The sequence below is a fragment of the Onychomys torridus genome, chromosome 17 (assembly GCF_903995425.1).
Source record: "Onychomys torridus chromosome 17, mOncTor1.1, whole genome shotgun sequence".
Taxonomy (NCBI): domain Eukaryota; kingdom Metazoa; phylum Chordata; class Mammalia; order Rodentia; family Cricetidae; genus Onychomys; species Onychomys torridus.
Window position 1 is genome coordinate 10,118,662 of NC_050459.1, and position 19,835 is coordinate 10,138,496.

General features: G+C 47.9%; 1 protein-coding gene across 1 annotated transcript; it reads left to right on the forward strand.

Moving 5' to 3' along the window:
• The first annotated feature begins 2,874 nt into the window (after positions 1 to 2,874).
• Positions 2,875 to 18,479, forward strand: F10 (coagulation factor X). Its single transcript, XM_036209183.1, has 8 exons — positions 2,875 to 2,965; positions 4,592 to 4,752; positions 8,965 to 8,989; positions 9,948 to 10,061; positions 11,944 to 12,075; positions 12,728 to 12,963; positions 15,644 to 15,761; positions 17,884 to 18,479. The coding sequence occupies exons 1-8, from the start codon at positions 2,896 to 2,898 to the stop codon at positions 18,477 to 18,479; spliced, it is 1,452 nt and encodes a 483-aa protein (XP_036065076.1). The 5' UTR covers positions 2,875 to 2,895.
• Positions 18,480 to 19,835: the final 1,356 nt, after the last annotated feature.

The window sequence follows — 19,835 nt, forward strand, 5'->3', positions numbered from 1 at the left end:
TTCTGGGGACTCCGAAGCATAGACTTTCAGTGGTACCTCCTGGTGACAGGCCGTGAGCTCAGAACCTCTGAGTCTGACATTACAAGAAAGATTTCTGGGCTTGGGGAAGCCCTGCCGCCTGGCTTGTAGCCCCAGTTACATGCAGACACACTCCCAGCAGAGTCACATGGCCACAGCGTGGGAGAGCAGGTGTTTCCACATTTACAGCCCCCCAATGACTTGCCCCTCTCTGACCTCCTCTTTCCGAACAGAGGGAAAATGGCCGCCCCTTTGTAGAACCAACTCAAGGTGTGAGCCATGGGCTCTGCATAAGTGTCCATGACCGTCAAACCCCAGACTTCCCCTCACATATTCTCCATCTTCCAGACTTACAGCAAGATTGAAAGTGGCAGGCCCAGTGGACAGTCACACCCTCCCCGGACCCTCCCCTCAACCAACCCTGATGTGGCCGTGGGTCCCTGTGGACTATCCTGGATGTCACAGCAGAGAAGTGAACTTGTGCCGAGACACCAGCAGTTCAGGGCTTGGGTCCCCAGGAGCCTAGACTGTTTCTGTGACTAGATTGTGCAGCCATTGTCCAAGGGACAAGCTTGTGCCCAGAGCTAGCTGGGGCCAGCCAGAGACTGAGGGCTTGGATGCAAATGCCACATGTACCCTGGTACCCAGGTTTTACCTCGTCTCCATCTCAGCCTCTGTTTCTGAAAAAAAAAAAAAAATGAGAAAGTGACACTTTGACCAGATGTATAAGCACTAGCAGGGGATGGGATGAGTACTAGAAACCCAGAAAATACCCTTCAGATGGTACTGTCACTCTCTCCTGCATAAATCCTAAATTGTCTTAGAGTAAAAACCCAGAGCCAGATGTTAGGGTAAATGATGAAAGATCAGAGGAAACAAGCCACAGCCACTTCTCACTTCGCCAGCTCCTCAGCTGAAAAGAGAAGATCCTGACTCCACCAATCCTCAGACTGAATACCCGAGTCCTCAGCCGAAAGGGTCTAATTCCTGTCTCCTCCCAACTTACATTCTTTTCTCTGCCCAGCTATATCTCTTCCTGTCTCAACCTTTCTAGTGCTGGGATTAAAGGTGTGTGACTCCCAAGTACTGGGATTAAAGGTGTGTGCCACCACTGCCTGGCTGTTTCTCTTTTAAACTGGATTAATCTCGTGTAGTCCAGGGTGGCTTTGAACTCAGAGAGATCCAGATGGATCTCTGCCTCCCAAGTGCTAGGATTAAAGGTGTGTGCCATTCCCAGAAGTATTAAAAAATATGATGTAACATTTTAATTCTAATATCTTCCTCATTGACATGTATACTGTATATATTGCTTGGTGTAGATATTGACATAGAGATCTTTAAACTATATTGCAGATATTCTTTTTTGTATTATAATAATTTACATCTTTAAAAGCCCTGAGGCATGTTGCTGTAAATATCTGATTATGAAAAACTGAAATCTCATGGGAACAAGCTAATGAATGAATAACCAAAATGTTGCACATGTACAGTAGGGAATACGTTTGATCATACAATAGGATGAGGTTCTATCATTTGTAATATAGGTGCTATAGAGATAATTGTGCTAAAATAAATCAGGCACAGAGAGGCAGGTATCTCCCTCATGTGTGGATTATAGAAGGGCTGATCTCAGAGAAGTTGAGAATAGAATGTTGCTTATCAGGACCAAATTACAAATAGGTCGAAGTCAGATGTTCCAGTGAGTTATTGCATATACAATGACTGTATAGATAATGGTAGCCTACAGTATAATTTAGAAAGCTTGAAAATGAATTTCAAATGATTTTATCATACAGAAATTATTAATGTTTGAAGAAACTAAATTTGTATCCTGATTTGGCTGTTACATAGTGTGTTCTTGTATCAAGACATCTTGTGATACCTCGTAAATGTGCACAGTTGTTTTAGCGTATGTTTTAAAAATTAATATGTAATAAAATAACTTTAAGAAGAAAAGGCTTATGCTGAAATAAATGTTTACCATGAAAGAGAAAAAGAAAAAGAAAGAAAGAAAGACTGAAACCTCAATTACAGATTCAGTGATGGGGTCGGTGAGCTGTGATGGGAACAGCACGCTGCATAATTCCCAGGATTTGCATGCCTTGCTCAAGCTTCTGCACTGCTGTTCCTAATAGGACATACTTTTAAAAATACCCTTTCTCAGAATGCAGAGTGCTGGTTAATTCATCCTACTTCTCAGCCTGGGCTACTGCTGGTTAAAACTGAGCACAGGCTCTTGTCTATACCCAACTAGTTTTGCTGGTAAAACAAAGCAGGAGCCAGGCTGTCCTTACTCCCTATCTACTTCAGACAGAAGTTAGTGTGTTGATTAAAAGATAATTTGGGGGGTTGGGGATTTAGCTCAGTGGTAGAGCGCTTGCCTAGGAAGCGCAAGGCCCTGGGTTCGGTCCTCAGCTCTGAAAAAAAAGACAAAAGATAACTTTGCTGTCCCTTGAATATTTTGAATGCTACCTCCTTATGAACTCAAGGGACTTAAAAATATGAACATGAAAATGAATTTTATATCTAGAAAACACTAATAAAGAAGGTCATATGGGAAAAAATTAAGGGTGTGTGCCACCACTGCCTGACCTCCGTGGCTAACTCTGTGGCTGGCTGTCCTCTGAACTTTAGGCCAGTCTTAGATTATAAATATCACCAGCACAAACTGGCCTTTCCGGGCAGTTTGGGATAAGGACAGCCCGCCCTGAAAAGGCTGGAGTTGGTGACCACAGTCCCCAAGTCCCCTGACCTCACTGCTGGCCTGGGCTCCAATCAGGAGGCTGAGATAAGCAGAAAGACCACAGCCACCTAGGGCCCAGGGTGAGTGGACCTTGCCCCAAGCCCGCCACAGCAGCTGCTGTCCTTGGCCACACCATGGGGAGCCTGCGGAGACTCAGCCTGCTCTTTGTTGTCCTGGCCAGCCTCCTGTTACCTGGAGGAAGCGGTGAGTGCTCCAGCTCTTCACACTGCAGAGCGGCCTAGGAGGAGGGCATGAGGGTGGGGAGTTGGAAGGCTGGGATGGTGGGTACACTGGCCCAGCCACAGGCTGGCTTCTGCTGGTACAGTTAGGGCCAGCTGCAACTGCTCACGCAGGGCACAAGTCGTTACGAGCGAGCGAAGGGGTCTGGAGCAAGGAGAAGGGAGACAAAACAGAGACAGAGGGAGAGAGGGGCAGTGGTGAGGAGGAGGACAGAGATAAACAGAGGAGCTAAAGCCACCCAGGCACGGAAGAGACAGGAGACAGGGCCCCCAAGCTTGGAAGCTCAGCTGGGCCAGAGACTGCACAAGGCAAGGCTGTACAGACAGACAGCAAGCAGCCCTCAGGTCTGCTCAAAAGAAGGGTTTGTTTTAGTGAACCCAGAGCAGGCTCCCCTCACTCGGAGCTGGCCTTGCACCAGTACAGGAAATCAACCTCTGGCAACACAGGGGCACTTCCCACACATTTGGTCCTCATTGAGGAAAACGTCACTGGCAAACCTGACACCCGATCGATGGGACAACGCCTGCAAGCCACTGCCAAGGTTGGCACCACAGAGACAACCCTACGTTTGAGGACAGCAATGTGCAGGAGCTGGAAAATCGAAGGCCACAAGCAACAAAACACACAGCTAACACTGAGCAGCCGTGTGTCAGGACATTTGGAGTCTTTGGTGGTTCCCATGGACCAGTGTTCACAACGTTACCATGTTTTAGTTTCATGCGGCCAATCTTGATTTTACTCAAATCATAACCTTTGGCTGCCAGCCGAGTGGGTCTGCATGACTGTCTAGAAACTGAGTATAGTGTTCCAGCAAAGTCATTCTCGGAGACTAAGGTTTAGTCAAAAGAGCAGGACCTAGAGGCCAGACCAGCTGCCTTCATTCACTGGACAGTGACTCAGTAGCTTCTACTGTCTCCAGGCCTAGGACCAGCCACGGGCAGATAGGCCACATCTGTTCATAGGACCATATTCCCAGTGAGGCGTGACAGCAGCAAACCAGGACACATAACATCAGAGAAGACAAGAAACAACGCAAGGCAAGGGGGTCCCAGAGACATGGAGGCGGTCAGGACGGTGGGCCTCCCGAGGGGGTCCTGCGATGGAGCGATCCATGTGTGCAGCTGGGCAATCAATCACTTTTGCGTCCCTGTGACCAAATGCCTGATACAGGCAGCTCAAGGGAGAAAGGGCTCCTTTTGGCCCCTGGTTCCAGAGGTCTCAATCGGTCATGGCAGGGAGGGCGTGACAGAGTGGAGCAGCTCCCACTGCAGCAGCCAGGAAGCAGAAGGAAGGGAGAAGGAGAGCATGTGGTCTGCTGGGCCTTCCTTTCTCCTCCTTTATTCTCTCTAGGTTCCCAGCCTGCGTGGTGACACACCCACGCTCAAGGTGTGTCTTTCTCCCTCAGTTCTCTCTGGAAACACCCTCACGGACACACCCAGCGGTGTGTCCCAGTTTAGGTTGACAATGAAGAATAATCATCATACCAGGGAATAATGGTCCAGACAGGGAAGAAAGCATATGCAAAGGCCCTGGGGGAGAGAAGACCTAGTAACTGGTGAGGGTCCTTCACCCGTGTCCTCTGTTTTCTAGTGTTTATTAACCGGGAGCGTGCCAGCAATGTCCTGTCGAGAACTCGGAGGGCAAACTCAATTTTTGAAGAGGTGAAGAAAGGAAATCTGGAAAGAGAGTGTATGGAAGAAATTTGTTCTTATGAAGAGGCCCGAGAAGTCTTTGAGGATGATAAGAAGACGGTGAGTCAGGCCAGGTCAATATGAGGATGGCTAGGCCATCCCACCTTCCTTCTTGGCTGGGGCTGAGTCATCTCAGTTCCTTTGTAGCATCCCAGCTCCTGGGCTGCTGCTTATTCCCAAATATAGTGGTGCATGTCTTTAATCACAGAACTCAGGAGGCAAAGGCAGGTGGACTGATGTGAATTCGAGGGCCTGGTCTACACAGTAAGTTCCAAGTCAGGCAGGAAAACATAGCAAGAGCCTGTCTCAGAAAAGAGCTCGAGAGCAAGAGAGAGAGAGACAGAGACAGAGACAGAGAGAGAGAGAGAGAGAGAGAGAGAGAGAGAGAGCAAGAGAGAAAGAGAGAGAGCGCCATAGTTGTGGGAACTATTTTTATTTTAAGCATCTGTTTAAAATAGCTGCACATATATGAATATAAAACTATTCAATAGATAAGGAATTGCCTTCTTCAATACATGGAGTCCATCTCACTCCCTTTGTGCTGCTCTAACCAATTCTAGGGAATTCACAAACGGCATCAAGTTTTTGCCCATAGATGTGGAGGGTGGGAAGTTCAAGGCCAAGATGGCAGCAGTTTTGGTGTCTGATGAGGACCTTGTAACTGCTTCCAGGGGCTTCGTTGCCCACTTTCATCGAGGAAGAGCTCAAGGAGGAATGTATAAAAGCTTCACAAGGCTTCAGTCACCTCACAATGGCGGAGCCCTTACGACCTAACCACTGCATAAAGCCTTAACCCTTAATACGATGCCATCTAGGGCTGCAGAAGAGGCTAAAGAATGAAGAGACTGGGAGTCTCAGGGGGTCCCAGCAAAGCCACCATATGATACCTGGGAAATTGGGTCCTCTTTTGGATTCGTGGTCCTGTTAACAAACTCAGTATTTAAAAACACAAACAGGCCGGATGGTGGTGGCCCACGCCTGTAGTCCCAGCACTCAGGAGGCAGAGGCAGGTGGATCTCTGTGAGTTTGAGGCCAGCCTGGTCTACAGAGCTAGTCCAGGTCAGGCTCCAGCTACAGAGAAACCCTGTCTCGAAAAGCAAAAACAAAACAAAAAACCACACACTCACACACACACACACACACACACACACACAGAAGCTCCTGGGCTAAGAATGGACTGACTCCAGAGGAGGCTCAGGGACAATTGATAAAGGTTGAAAAGGACAACCCAATGGCAGGATGTTGTCTAGATTGGGGACGAGGAATAGAATGAAAACAAGGGACAGAAGCCATGCCTGTTAGGTGGCGGGTGGTCAGTCACTGGCTGCAAGCAGCCACTCAGCGGGTAGAGACTCTTTAGAAAAAGAGGGAGGAAGCCCAGTGCATTGGCTGGGGAGTTTAAAGGTACAGTTAGACTCTAACCAGCATCCAAAATAAAAGCGAAGAGAAGGAAAATGTAATTATGCCTTCGTAACATCAAGACTTGGAAGGGTGGGAAGACCCAGCTGACCCTCATGGAGTGTGTAAGAGCACAGGAGTTGTGGGAAGAAAAACATATTCTTTTTTTTTTTTTTTCAAATTAATTACCCCTTTAATGAACTACATTTTTCTGTCCCAGAATTCCTGCTGCCGTAGCATAGCCCCTATGAATTGTCATGAAGTTTGGCTGGGTCTGCTCAGAAAAACATATTATCTTAAGGAGAACCCATCTTCCTAGATGTAGACTCTTAGCCCGGTACCTGACCTACCACACAAGATTAACCCTTAAGAGAGGAGACAAGGTATGTCTTCATAATTACTAACACTGAGTTTCAACCTCTGAACCGGAGGGTAAAACATGGTATTCAAATACTTATATCCTAAAATGGTAAACCTCACACTAAACAAAACCTTACACAAACTGAATCAGAGACATAAAGGCAAAACAAGAAAAACCTTTCATAGAAATGTAGGACGTGGAGCTAGCCAGAGTTCTTAAGCATGATGCCCAAAAATAATTCAAAAGAGAAAAATTAATCAACCAAACTTTGTCAGATTGAGTTTTATTTCCTTTGGGGAAAAGCAGTTAAGAGAATGAATATGCAAGCCACTGACCAAGAAACAGTTTGCAACTCACACTTCCAATGAGTGATCCAGACTTCTTACAGAACTCATAGGCCAAGAGGAGAAATGAATACCTGAGAAAGTTCAATGAACAAAACACTGGAACAGCTACATCACCAAAGACAAAATGTGGCAACAAGCCCATGAGGCGATACTCCAACCACTAACCATCATGGGGATTCAGGGAAGGCACAGCAAGGCCTACTCTACTGATAGTGGTTATCAGCAGAGCTGCAGCCAGTGGCTGACTGCAGATAAGGCAGGGCTTTGGGGGCTAAGGAGCCACCAGATATCCAAATTCGTGTGCTACCTGCAGGGAAGTGCAACTCACACTCACTTGGAAATAGTGGGAGTTTCTCAGAAAGCCAAATAAAGTGACCCACTACTGTGGGAAAACCATCCCTGGGCATTTACCTAGAGAAATGGAAACTTATTTTCACATAAAAACTGTCTCACATAAAACACAAATGGGTTTTCTTTTATTATTATTTTTTTTCTTTCTCTGAGACAGGATTTGTCTTTGTAGTCTGACTGTCCTGGAACTCATTCTGTAGAACAGTCTGGCCTTGAACTCTTGGAGATCTGCCTGCCTCTGCCTCTGCCTCTGCCTTCTGAGTGCTGGGATTAAAGGCATGCACCACCACTGCTGGACCTGGGCATAAATGTTTACAGCAGCCCCAATCATAATTACTACAAGCTGGAAATAGCATGAGCATCATCCCCTGTTAGATGGATGTAAGCACATTTCGAGCCAGCAAAAAGCTGGAGCAAACTCAGGTACACAGCTAGCTGGACATGTTCTGGAGGCATGGTGCTGAAGAGACTTTCACAAGCTTGCTTCATGTATGATTTCATTTATCAGACATTCTTCAAAAGTCATTGCTTTATTGAAGAGCAGCGGGTTTGCGGTGGACACCAGGACTTGATGGGTTTTGGGAGTGCGGTGGGGGCTGTGATTGAGGGGTTGGGTGAAGATGAGGCTGTGTGTATTTTGATTGTGTGGGTGGTCACACAAGTCTACACATACGCTAAAGTTCAAAGAATTGTACACACACAAAAATGGATTTTACCGTGTAACATTTAAATTAGGAGAAACTGGACTTTTTTTTTTCTTAAGATAGGGAGCACATGTAGCTCAGGCTGGCCCCAAACTCAGTATGAAGTTGAGGAATGACTTAGAATTTCAATCCTCCTGCCTCAACTCCAAAGTGCTGGGATTATAGGCATGTGTGGTCACACCCAATTTCTGTTTGACTTTTGAAAACATATTCTGCACCAAGAAGATCTCTCTGTCTTTCTCTCCTTCACCATGAGAGTGAATCAAAGGCTTCCCACAAACTAGGCCAGTGCTCTACCCCAGGCTGTATCTCCAGTATCTCCAGTCTAAACTGAACTATTTTAAAGACAGCACATTCATCGCTGTGACAACCATAGCAGATTCCTATAAGCGGAACAGCTTAAAGTAACAAAGATTGATTCACTTGAAATTTTGGAGACAATGAGCGCAGGCAGGGTCCTTTGGAAGTGCCAGAAGAAGCTATGCTGTGGTTCCAGATGCTACCTCTGAGGTCACCTTCCATGACCTCCCTCCACTGTTAGCTCCAGGTGGCCGTTCTTCACTTTGAAAGGGACACTCTCATTGGTTCAGAACATGAGATAATTCTGATGCCTTCATCTGAGTCTTCACACTCATTTACATCCACAAAGTTCCATTTCTAGTGAAGGTCGTATTCTGAGGTCCCAGATAGACCTGATTGGGGAGCGGGATTGTGACCGGCTGGGTGTGCTGTGACTGTCTACTAGCATAACATAGGCATTGACCTGTTTTAAGATAATCCGCCATTCATACTTGTCCAAGTCACATAATTATGACTGGCAGCCTGTGGTCTTTTCTTAAGTGTGTGTGTGTTGGGGGGCAGTCTGTTAACTGAACATCGTGCTCCTGCGGTGTATAAGGAATGGAGCTATTTCTTCTAGCCCATTTCTTGTTACCTTGAAATGTGGTTTCAATATTCAGCAAGGGCCATGTGTTGAAGCAGATGGGAGAGCTCTCCCTTTCAGATGGAGAAGTTCTGGAACATTCCTTAGGGCAGGTTACCGGAGACGGCTAACTGTTAGTGTGAAATGTCTGTTTTTTCTAATGTTTTTTAAAATATTTTTTTCTTATAGAATGAATTCTGGAACAAATACAAAGGTAAGGTATTTCCTATTTCAATCATGAGAGAGACTCCTTAACATTTAAATTAAGATAAAGGATTGGCTTCCGAAAACATTTTTAATTACATTCTTGTTCAAATCTTATTTATCTACACTTTTCTCTTCTGGGTTTCCATGATACTTACTCAAAGTATTTTATAGTAAGTTTATATTTATTCCATTTTTTTTTTATTAAAATACACATCTTTTTAAATGGGATCTTGGTGCCCACAGTGGCCGCAAACTCCCAGGTTCAAGATACCCTCATTACTCAGCCTCTTGAGTAATGGGACTTTGTGTTTTCCACTGTGTCTGGCTCAGATACAGACTTAAACAAGTTCTTCCTTACCTGAGGATACCAAATTCCATGACATACTTTAATAAGTATAGCAAGTTGAAGCAAAAGGTGGAGCTTGAAATACTGGACGTTCTAAAAGATGGTCACCCTGATGACTGTTCTTAGCATCAGAGATGATACTGGTCATGGCTACCTGGAAGTTGCTTCAAAATGGCAGTTAGATCGCCTCCTCTGAGTAAGTGACAAACCAAGAGAGAAGGAACCTATGCCAGAGTTGGATCATCCCTGACTCTTATTCCACCTCTAGAGGCCTTGGGAAAAAAGTCGTCACATTCTCTGATCAGTCCAGAAACAAGCTCTGCACACTGTCTTCTTGTCCTCCTTTCCAGAGGAGGCAAAGCGCCTCTCCCTGGCCATAAACACATTGTCATACGTCCCAGCAGAAATCAGGAACCCAGCCAGTGATGCAATGGACAGGGGTCTCACACAGACACAGCCACCAAAGTGGGGCCCAAACAAAATCTAGGCCTGATGAATGACTCTCAAGGAGGAGAAGCAAGCTCAAGCTATCTGCAAAGTGGATGCAAGGGTCATGCAGTGCCAGTGGTTTCCATGGTGAAATGCCTTCAGCGTCGGTTTCCAAATCCTCTCCTTGCAGATGGTGACCAGTGTGAAAGCAGTCCTTGCCAGAATCAAGGCAAGTGTCGTGATGGCTCCGGGGAGTACACATGCACCTGCCTGGAGGGATATGAAGGCAAAAACTGTGAATTGTGTAAGTCCCTCTGCTTGGTGGCCCTTCGGGTCATGCCGTGAGGAGGGAAGAGGGAAGACACTGAAATGCCCGATGAGACCATCAAAGTCGTTTGTAATTCCCCGACACATTGAACCACTGGGTGTGTGTGTCCTCCAGCTGCCCTGTGGCGTGCACCATGAATGCTTCCCTGTGGGTCAGAGCTGCTGTGGGGCACCATGAGGCAGGTGACAGGGCACAGATGAGAATCAGGTAGACTCTTCACCCTGCCCTTCCTGCCTCTGCTCTGGCCCCGTGGGCTGAGTCACCTCCTTTATTTACATTCGGCACCACAAACATCAACAAGGAATGTTCTGGGTTGCCTAGTTTTAATATGTGATGCACTTAGATTCCACAGGGAGACTCACTGGGCTAGAGTGACTCCATTTTTTAATAGTATTTTGGTTACGTTCGGCCCAGTGTTCCCTAACAAGAAAGATCTGCCTTTCTTTTACCTTATTTATTGCTTTTTTTTTTTTTTACACTGGGAGATGGGCTATATATAGCCCACTCCAGATTTGGACTCTCAGCAATCCTCCTGCCTCAGCCTCCCAAGTGCTGGGATTATGGGTGTATGTCACCATGCCCAGGGTTAAATTACTTTCCTTCTAGAATGAGATCTTTATCTGGATGCCCTCAGGACTCTCCCTGTTGGAGCTGCTGTGATGATTATGAACCAGTCCACAGAAGCCCAGACATCTCCCATACACAACAGACTAACGTATCTAGTGAGGGGCACAATCCAGGAGCTAAAATTCCACTGAGGTAGATTTCACTCCATAATTGTTTCACCCAAGCCCAAGTAGAGGGCTGCAAAGCAAATTGCTACAGACATTGTGTGAGTTGGAGCAGCCTGTGCTGGAAGCAGGTGGTACCTCTGGTCTAAGACACTGGGGATGCAGGTACAGACTCAGCCAGCCTTCAGATGCAGTGGGCCAGTCAGAAGTTACCAAGGGAGTTAAGCAGGTGCTCCACCACAATTTCATGCAGCCTGAAGTGCCTTTACTTCCATGGCTTGATAGCATGGAGACGGAGCCCCGGACTTAGTGACAGCCACGGCACCCTGCTTCCATGTACTCTGGACCTGGCTCCTGGCTTCTTGCCACTCACTTCCCATGGATGATTACTCCTTCCGGGTCTCACAGGAACCCAGATCCAAAAACACAACATACCCACAGCTCAGTGCCTGGCGCATCACTGGTGCCAGGGCGGGGCTCAAATCCTGTTCTTTGGTATTGAGCAAGGGAAGGAAGAGGTTCAGCTAGGATGCAACTCTTCCCCCATGTCAAGGGCAGCACCCTGGATGAGCAGGATATGCACAGCCCTCAACAGAGAGCATGCGCCTGCCCCGCCCCGCCCCCCCCCCCCCACAAAGCTTCTCATTGGAGAGCCCTGTGAGGATGCTGAGTGTTCTTCCCATGGCCTGTATAGATGCTGAATATCTTCCCTAAGACCTGTAAGGATGCCTCTCACGGCCTGTGAGGATACTAGGCATTCCCCCCATAACCTGTGTGTATGTCAGATGTCCCTCTCATGGCCTGTGAGGATACTAGGTGTTCCCCCCATAACCTGTGTGTATGTCAGATGTCCCTTTCGTGGCCTATGAGGATGCCAGGTTTCTCCTGTAGCCTATGCATATGTCAAATGTCCCTCCTATGGTCTGGAGAAAGGCTTCCATGAGACTGGCACCTCACTTGGCTGCCTGTCCTGTTAGCATGGGAACCACCCATGTGTGTCTTTCTCGGGACTCTGTTCCTTTGCATACCCCGGCCTGGGTGTTGCTGAGATTGGGCAGACAATAGCTGACATGTCTGAATTCATCACGTGTCCGGGAGAAAGGGCTCATCTGTCCTCTGCTTTGCAGTGGTTCGGAAACTCTGCAGCCTAGACAACGGAGACTGTGACCAGTTCTGCAGTGAAGAGCAGAACTCGGTGGTGTGTTCCTGTGCCAGCGGTTACTTCCTGGGTGATGATGGCAAGTCCTGCATCTCCACAGGTAGAGATCGTCAGGCTGTGGAGACAGTGTGGCACTACTGTGGGCACTAATGTGGCATGTTCTGACGGGACTTGCAGAGGCCACTGATGCCAGGCAATGGAGAATGAGAATTGGGGCTCTGGACAGTTCAACCATAAAAGCTTTAGGCTTGAGTTAAGATATGTTAGACCCAGGGACGAACAGCTGCTCCGCCTCAGCAGCTAAGTGGCTGGCACTGTTACCTCATTCCTAGCAAAGGAGGTGATGATCCCAGGCATCACTGTGCTAGGCCTACCCACAGCCCTGGCAGTGACTTCTGTGCAGGGTAGCCCATGCTCCTCTGGGCTAGAGCCTGGAAACCAGAGTTGTCACAATATCCCAAACTAGCCCTGAACTCAGAGATATGCCTGTCTCTGCCTCCCGAGTGCTGGGATTAAAGGTGCGCGCGCGCGCGCGCGCACACACACACACACACACATACACACACACACACACACACACACACACACACACACACACACACACACACACACACCCCGCAAGCTGTGTTTTACTAACCTCTCAGTTGACTCTCAGTCAGGCTTAACCATCACCCCCTGGCCTTCTAGAGATCCTCACGAGGCCTATGGAGACTCTGGCTTTGCTGAGATCTCTGTTATTAATATTCTTTCAGTATCCTTCCCCTGTGGGAAAACCACCACAGGACGCAAGAAGAGGGCCGTGGCTCAGAACACCAACGACAGTGAGCCTGTCACTGAAGACTTTATTCAGGACTGGGATTTGCTGTCCCCTACAAAGAGTCCTTCTGAGCTGCTCGACCTCAATGCGACGCAACCCACAAAGGACAGCAAAAACCTTATTCGGATTGTGGGTGGCCGAGAATGTGATGATGGAGAGTGTCCCTGGCAGGTAACTGGCCTAAGCTAGAGCTGATTGCAAATAGAACAATCCTCTTGTGCTACAGGCTGGTGGGGCAACCCACTCGGGGTCAGCAACTCAAACCCGCAAAGCGCCTTCCCAGTGGACATCGCTCCATTTCTAGTGTGAGAATTTTTTGTAAACAAAAACATCTAAATACTAAGAGGGATAAAATACCTTAAAGAGAGACACATCTATGTATGTTCAAAATGTTTGTTTTCAACCACTCTTTGGTTAATTGACATGGTCTAGGGCTGCCAGACTTAGGAAAAAGAATCCCAAGCCCCTCAGTGAGACTTGAACCCCCCCAATGAACACTCCCTGATGTAAATGTCCTGAACTCTGCAAGACTGCTCATCCACTTTCTGACCCCTGGTTGGCAGGGTGCTCTGAATCTCTTCCATCATCTCCACTGGCATTTGAGATTTCCAACTTCCAAAACCTAAATGCCTACCCTAGAAGCAAAAACCTAGAGCAGTGGTTCCCAACCTGTGAGTCTGACCCCTTTGAAGTTGCATATCAGATGTCCCGCACATCAGATATTTACATGATGATTTGTAACAGTAGCAAAATTACAGTTATGAAGCAGCAATGAAATAATTTTATGGTTGGGGGTCACCACCACATGAGGAACTGTATTAAAGGGTCACAGCATTAGGAAGGTTGAGAACCACTGACCTAGTCACCAGCAAACCCCAGAGATCACCTACAGGACACTGGGCAGGCATGGCTGACCAAAGGCAGGAGTGCAGTCCCCACCTATGAATAACTCTTTGGACACATGTACTGAGAACTCACTGGACCCAGAGAGGCTGCTGTGTGTTGGCTATGAGATCCACTATCAGCAGGGAGGCTGGAGAATGCTCACAGGGGCCCTGATGGAGTCTGGATAAGAGAAATTTGTTCCTAAAAGATTTGGTTTTTCCTTAGGAAAAAAACATGTGGTGTTGGGTCTTAGACTGGCTTCCTCTCTCTTGCCATTCAAGCAAGTTTGAGATTATATAATTATCAAAGATAAATAGGGGCTGGAAGATGGCTCAGTGGTTAAGAGTGAATACTCCTTTTCCAGGGGACCATAGTTCAATTCCTGGCACCTGTATCAGGCACCTCACAATCTCCTATAACTCCCGCTCCAAGAGATCTGCCACCTTCAGCCTCCACAGCTAAATCCACTCATGTGTACATATCCACACAAATAACTTAAAGAATAAAGGTGAATACGTCTTTAAAATAAGAAAAATAAACTGAATAAAGGACAAATTGTCCTTTTTTTAGCTATGAACAACCTCAAGAATTCTTTCAAGACTTAATACTACCATGTACCTTTTTTTTTTTTTTTTTTTTTTTTTGAGATAGGGTCTCACTATGTGGGCCTGGCTAGTCTAGAACTCACTATGTAGACCAGTCCGGTCTCAAACTTGTAAGAGATCTGCCTGCCTCTGTCTCCCTAGTCCCAGGATCAAAGGTGAGTGCCACCTGTGCATTGACTTTTTGAGTGGAGCCCCTAACTTCCACTAGAGCAGTGGTTCTCAAGCCTTCCTAATGCTGTGACCCTTTAATACATACAGTTCCTCATGCTGTGCTCACCCCGCAACCATGCAATTATTTTGTTGTTACTTCATAACTGTAACTTTGCTACAGTTACAAATTGTATTATAAGTACTTGATATGCAACCCCCAAGGGGGGTCGTGACCTACAGGTTGAGAACTAGTAAGAGGGTGGGAATTCCCTGGAGAAAGGCAAGCTGGTCAGCACCTGGTGTCCAGCACTTCAGACCCAGCGCTTTGGGGTGGGCATGGTCCTCTCCCGGCCGTCAACACTTGCTTCCCTTGGATCACTGCTCAGTAGCATCTGTCAGCAGAACACCACATTCAAGAGCAGACACACGGACCCAGAGCCAATCATTCCAGGGAGTGGCATTTCATGAGCAGGAAGGACTCTGGGAAGTAAGGTGTTTCTGCAAAGCCAGGCTGCTCTGGGTCATGAGTCACAGCCACGTAAACCCAAGGGCTCTTCCTACAGTGAAATGTTTTTCTGTGCTTAGGGAGGAAATGCTAGGATTGGTTTGGAAAAGCTTAAAGAGGAGGCCCTGTTAGAGTGACCTTATCATCTCGATGGGAAGGAGACAGGCAAAGGCATCCTGCAGGGCTGGCCCTCGGCCTGGGGTCAGAGCCTCAGCCAATGTCTGTGGGCCATCAGTCAGCCAATCTTTAAAGTAGACCAAACCTATCATGAGGAAACCAGGCTGGTTGTTTCCATGGGGTTGGTCACAACATGGGCACTGGAGAACATATAGAGTGTCAGGCAAGAAGGACCGGGTCACTTGTGTAAATGCCACCAGAGATGCAGGGTCAGGAGTGGTAGGGCTGGCTAGTGGGGGCAGAGAGCAGAGCCTGGCTGTGCAGAATACATGGGTTCTCTGCCGGGCGCAGGAATTTGACTCTAGCACCAGAAGAAGGGTACCATGCACTCTCTAGGAGGCAGACAGGCAGAAAGGGCAGGCTCTCGGGGTAGTCCAGTGGATGTGGAAAGCTGTGGTCAGAGAGACAGGCATAAGGCTCCTAGGAAAGGCTCTTGGAGACTCACTGGAGGGCCCACACAGCCTAGTCAGCTTGGCACGGCCCTCGTGCAGACCACAGGTGGTTTGCAGACATTCTGTTCTGGTCACAGGCTCTGCTCATCAATGAAAAAAATGAGGGGTTCTGTGGGGGCACCATCTTGAATGAGTTCTACATCCTCACGGCAGCCCACTGTCTGCACCAAGCCAAGCGATTCAAGGTGAGGGTAGGTAAGTGACATTCCAGCCCTGAGGATACTGCCATCTGAAGCCCTTGGAATACTATTGTTGCTGTCCCCCAGGCCCTCTAGAACCCACGGGGTCTGTTAGCAACCCTTGCTCAACTACAGAAGCTCTGCTTGGAGAGTTCATCTCACAGGAAGAAGGTCAGAGAGGAGAAGGGGGTGGGCACGGACAGACTTCCCCAGGCCAGCCCATTCCACACAGAGACTTCCCTCTTAGTGTCCTTTCCTCCAAAGCCTTCCCAGCTGCCTCTCTCCACAGCTCTCTCAGGGTTTCTTCCTTTCATTTATACGTCATTTACTTCATTGTGATGTTTCTACAAGACCCACGAGCAATCCAGTGAAAATCCAGCACAAGCCTCAAATGCGGTTTGAAAATGCTGACGTATCTCAGCTCCAGATTTTTTCTTAATTTCTTTTATTTAACTTTATTTTATGTGCATTGGTGTTTGGCCATGGGTGTCAGGTCCTCTGGAACTGGAGTTACAGACAGTTGTGAACTGCCATGTGGGTACTGGGAACTGAACCCGGGTCCTCTGGAAGAGCAGCCAGTGCTCTTACCACTAAGCCATCTCTCCAGTTCCTCTGTTCCAGATTTAACAAGTATAGATGGGTGAGGCTAGTCCAGTGTCTCGTTTCACGCTATGTATCCAAAGCCTTAACTTCCTGGGTATATAGAAACAAGTAAACTTCAGTTGTGACTGAGATGTTACTGCATGCTCCCCTCAGTCTGCAGCGCTGTGACTGAGATGTTACTGCATGTTCCCCTCAGTCTGCAGCACTGTGACTGAGATGTTACTGCATGCTCCCCTCAGTCTGCAGCACTGTGACTGAGATGTTACTGCATGCTCCCCTCAGTCTGCAGCGCTCTGACTGAGATGTTACTGCATGCTCCCCTCACAGTCTGCAGCTCTTCTCTTTTGGTTCATCTCAACTCAGACTGGTCGGGGCTGGGTGCGCAGCCTGGGTCTGGAATAGGAGACCCTGGGCTCTGAGCAGATTGACGGACTCAGCCTTCAGGAAATAAATACTCAGGGAACATCTGCCAAGACATGAGGAGTTAGAAAAGAACTGGAGCCCTAAACCTTCACACAGAAATATGATCAGGAAGCTGGAGGTGGCTAAGTGGTTAACAGTACTTACTGCTCTCTCACAGAGGACCTGGGTTCAGTTCCCAGAATCCATATGTGGAGTCACATCTGTCTGTAACTCCAGTTCAAAGGGGATCTGATGCCCTGGTCTCCACAGGCCCTAGGCATGTGCATAGTACACATACATATACATGCAGGCAAACACTCATACACATACAATAAAATAAACCTTTTTTTTAAAAAAAAAGAGTCTTTAAAAATTTGATCAGAAGGTGAAACCCTGGAAGGAAGACAGAAGTCCCTTTAAGTACCTTTAGTCTCTCTACAGAGGACAGACTGTTCCTGAATTTGCAAAGCACCTGCCTCATCCTTGAGTGCTAGGAGTATAAGCTTACACTCCTTGACTTGGTCTTTTTTTTTTTTTTAATTAAGATAAAAAAAAAAACTTCTTTTGTGGGGTAGGGGAAGGGTTTATTCAACTTACACTTCCACATCACTGTTCCTCAGCAAAGGAAGTCAGGACAGGAACTCAAGCAGGACAGGAACCTGGAGGCAGGAGCTGATGCAGAGGTCATGGAGGGGTGCTGCTTACTGGCTTGCTCTTCATGCCTTGCTCAGCCTGTTTTCATATAGACCACCAGACCAGGGATGGCACCACCCACAATGGGCTGGGCCCTCCCCCGTCAATCACTAATTAAGAAAATGCCTACAGGCTTGTCTACAGCCCGATTTTATGGGGGCATTTTCTCAATTGAGGTTTCCTCCTCTCTGATGACTCTAGCCTGTGTCAATGTGACTTAAAACCAACCAGATCACCCCCCACCCCCACTCTTGAGACAGGATCTGGTTATGTAGCCCTGGCTGACCTATGTAGATGATGCTGCCTCACAGAGATCTCCTGCTTCTGCCTCCTTCCTGATGGGACTAAAGACTTGCTTCTTTAAAGGTGGCTGATATACAAACACCTGGTCCTCAGAGAATTAACTGCCTCCCTCTCCCTCTCCCCACCCCCCCCTCCAGGCGACCGGAACACAGAGAAGGAGGAGGGCAATGAGATGTCGCACGAGGTAGATGTGATTATAAAGCACAACAAGTTCGTGAAGGAGACCTACGACTTCGACATCGCGGTGCTCAAGCTGAAGACGCCCATCACGTTCCGCATGAACGTGGCCCCTGCCTGCCTGCCTCAGAAGGACTGGGCCGAGGCCACACTGATGACCCAGAAGTCAGGCATCGTGAGTGGGTTCGGACGCACGCACGAGAAGGGCCGCCAGTCAAACATCTTGAAGATGCTGGAGGTGCCCTACGTGGACCGCAACACCTGCAAGCTTTCCAGCAGCTTCAGCATCACACAGAACATGTTCTGTGCTGGCTATGACGCCAAGCTGGAGGATGCTTGCCAGGGGGACAGCGGAGGCCCCCATGTCACCCGGTTCAAGGACACCTACTTTGTGACTGGCATTGTCAGCTGGGGAGAAGGGTGTGCGAGGAAAGGGAAGTACGGGGTCTACACGAAGGTCACGGCCTTCCTCAAGTGGATAGACAAGTCCATGAAAGCCAGGGTGGTGCCCACATCTGAGAGCCCAAGGTCAAGTCCTTCAAGTCCTCCCCATTAAAGCTGTTGTTCTCCAGACCTGCTGGGTCACATATGGTGTTAGTAAGTGTCGCCGCCTGAGCAGGAAGTTTCTTGGGGCAGCTGCCCACTTGCAGTGGTAGACTCTTTGGGTCCCAATCTGATGTTCCCTTAACTTCACGGTATAAGAAACAGGCTCTAATTGAGCAAAGGTTCCTCTTCCTGAGCCAGACTAGAGGACTCTCAGGGAGTCACCAGCTCTAGGGATGGGAGTCATCTCTGCCCACCACCACAGTGTGTGACCTTCTCAACTGACTAACTTAACTACCTTGAGAACAAATGCCCACACCATAGGACACACACACACACACACACACACACACACACATACACACGCACACACACACACTCATACACATATACACACGCACATGCACATGCATGCACACACACACACACACACACACACACACACACATACACACACACACATACACACACACAGAGTGGGACAGAACTTCAACACCACAGCAGGTGGTTTAGGTTGGGGGCCCAGACTCGGATGCTCCTTTGCTTGGCCAGAGAACCCTCACTCTCCTCTGGGAACTAGACAACATAGAATTGCTGCTACCATGCCATCCACTGAAAGTAAAGAATCCCTGGAAGATACCCTAAGATCTTTGTCTAAAGGTAAAGGAACCTTTAACCCAGATCCAAGCCAAGGACCAATCCTATGTTGGGCTGCCTTTGAGTGTGTCCAGGAGTCTTCCTGGTGAATGCACATGGACTCTGTGCCGAGCTGAGTGTTGAGTATGCGTGCAGTCTCCATGAGCTGGGCTACATGCTAAGTGTGCATGTATCTTCCTGAATGAGGCTGAGTGATAAGTGTACACAAGAGTCTCCCAAGATGGGCTGCCTGGTGAGGGCTAAATTTGGTGTTGAATGTGCGTGGGCCCTTCTTCCTGAGCACGCTATTGGCTTACCAAGGGCTAATAGCGACCCTACCCCCAAACACATGGGCCTTAGCCCTGCTTGGATTAGGAGACTCCAGAGGGGTCTTTGCAAAGCCTAAATCCTGGCCTTATCCCAGACATTAACTTCTAAGTCTCTGGAACGAGCCTCACCCCAGAAGTTTCTGGAACTCTTCCAGGCACTGTCATGCCAGCAAAGCAGGTGTCCATGGCATGTCTCCCCTCTCCAGTCTTCCACTGTCTCTGAGCCCCAAGTTAAATGTTTGTGGGAACCAAGCCTACTTTCAGTAAATAAACTTTTTCCCCCAAAAGTTTTCCTATAGTTTGCATTTTGCATAACTTTCCTAAGCAAAGTTTAAAGGTTCCAGTACAAAACCTCCCCCAAATCAAGAGCTGGACCGAGTCCTTTGTAAACAGATTTTGCAAGA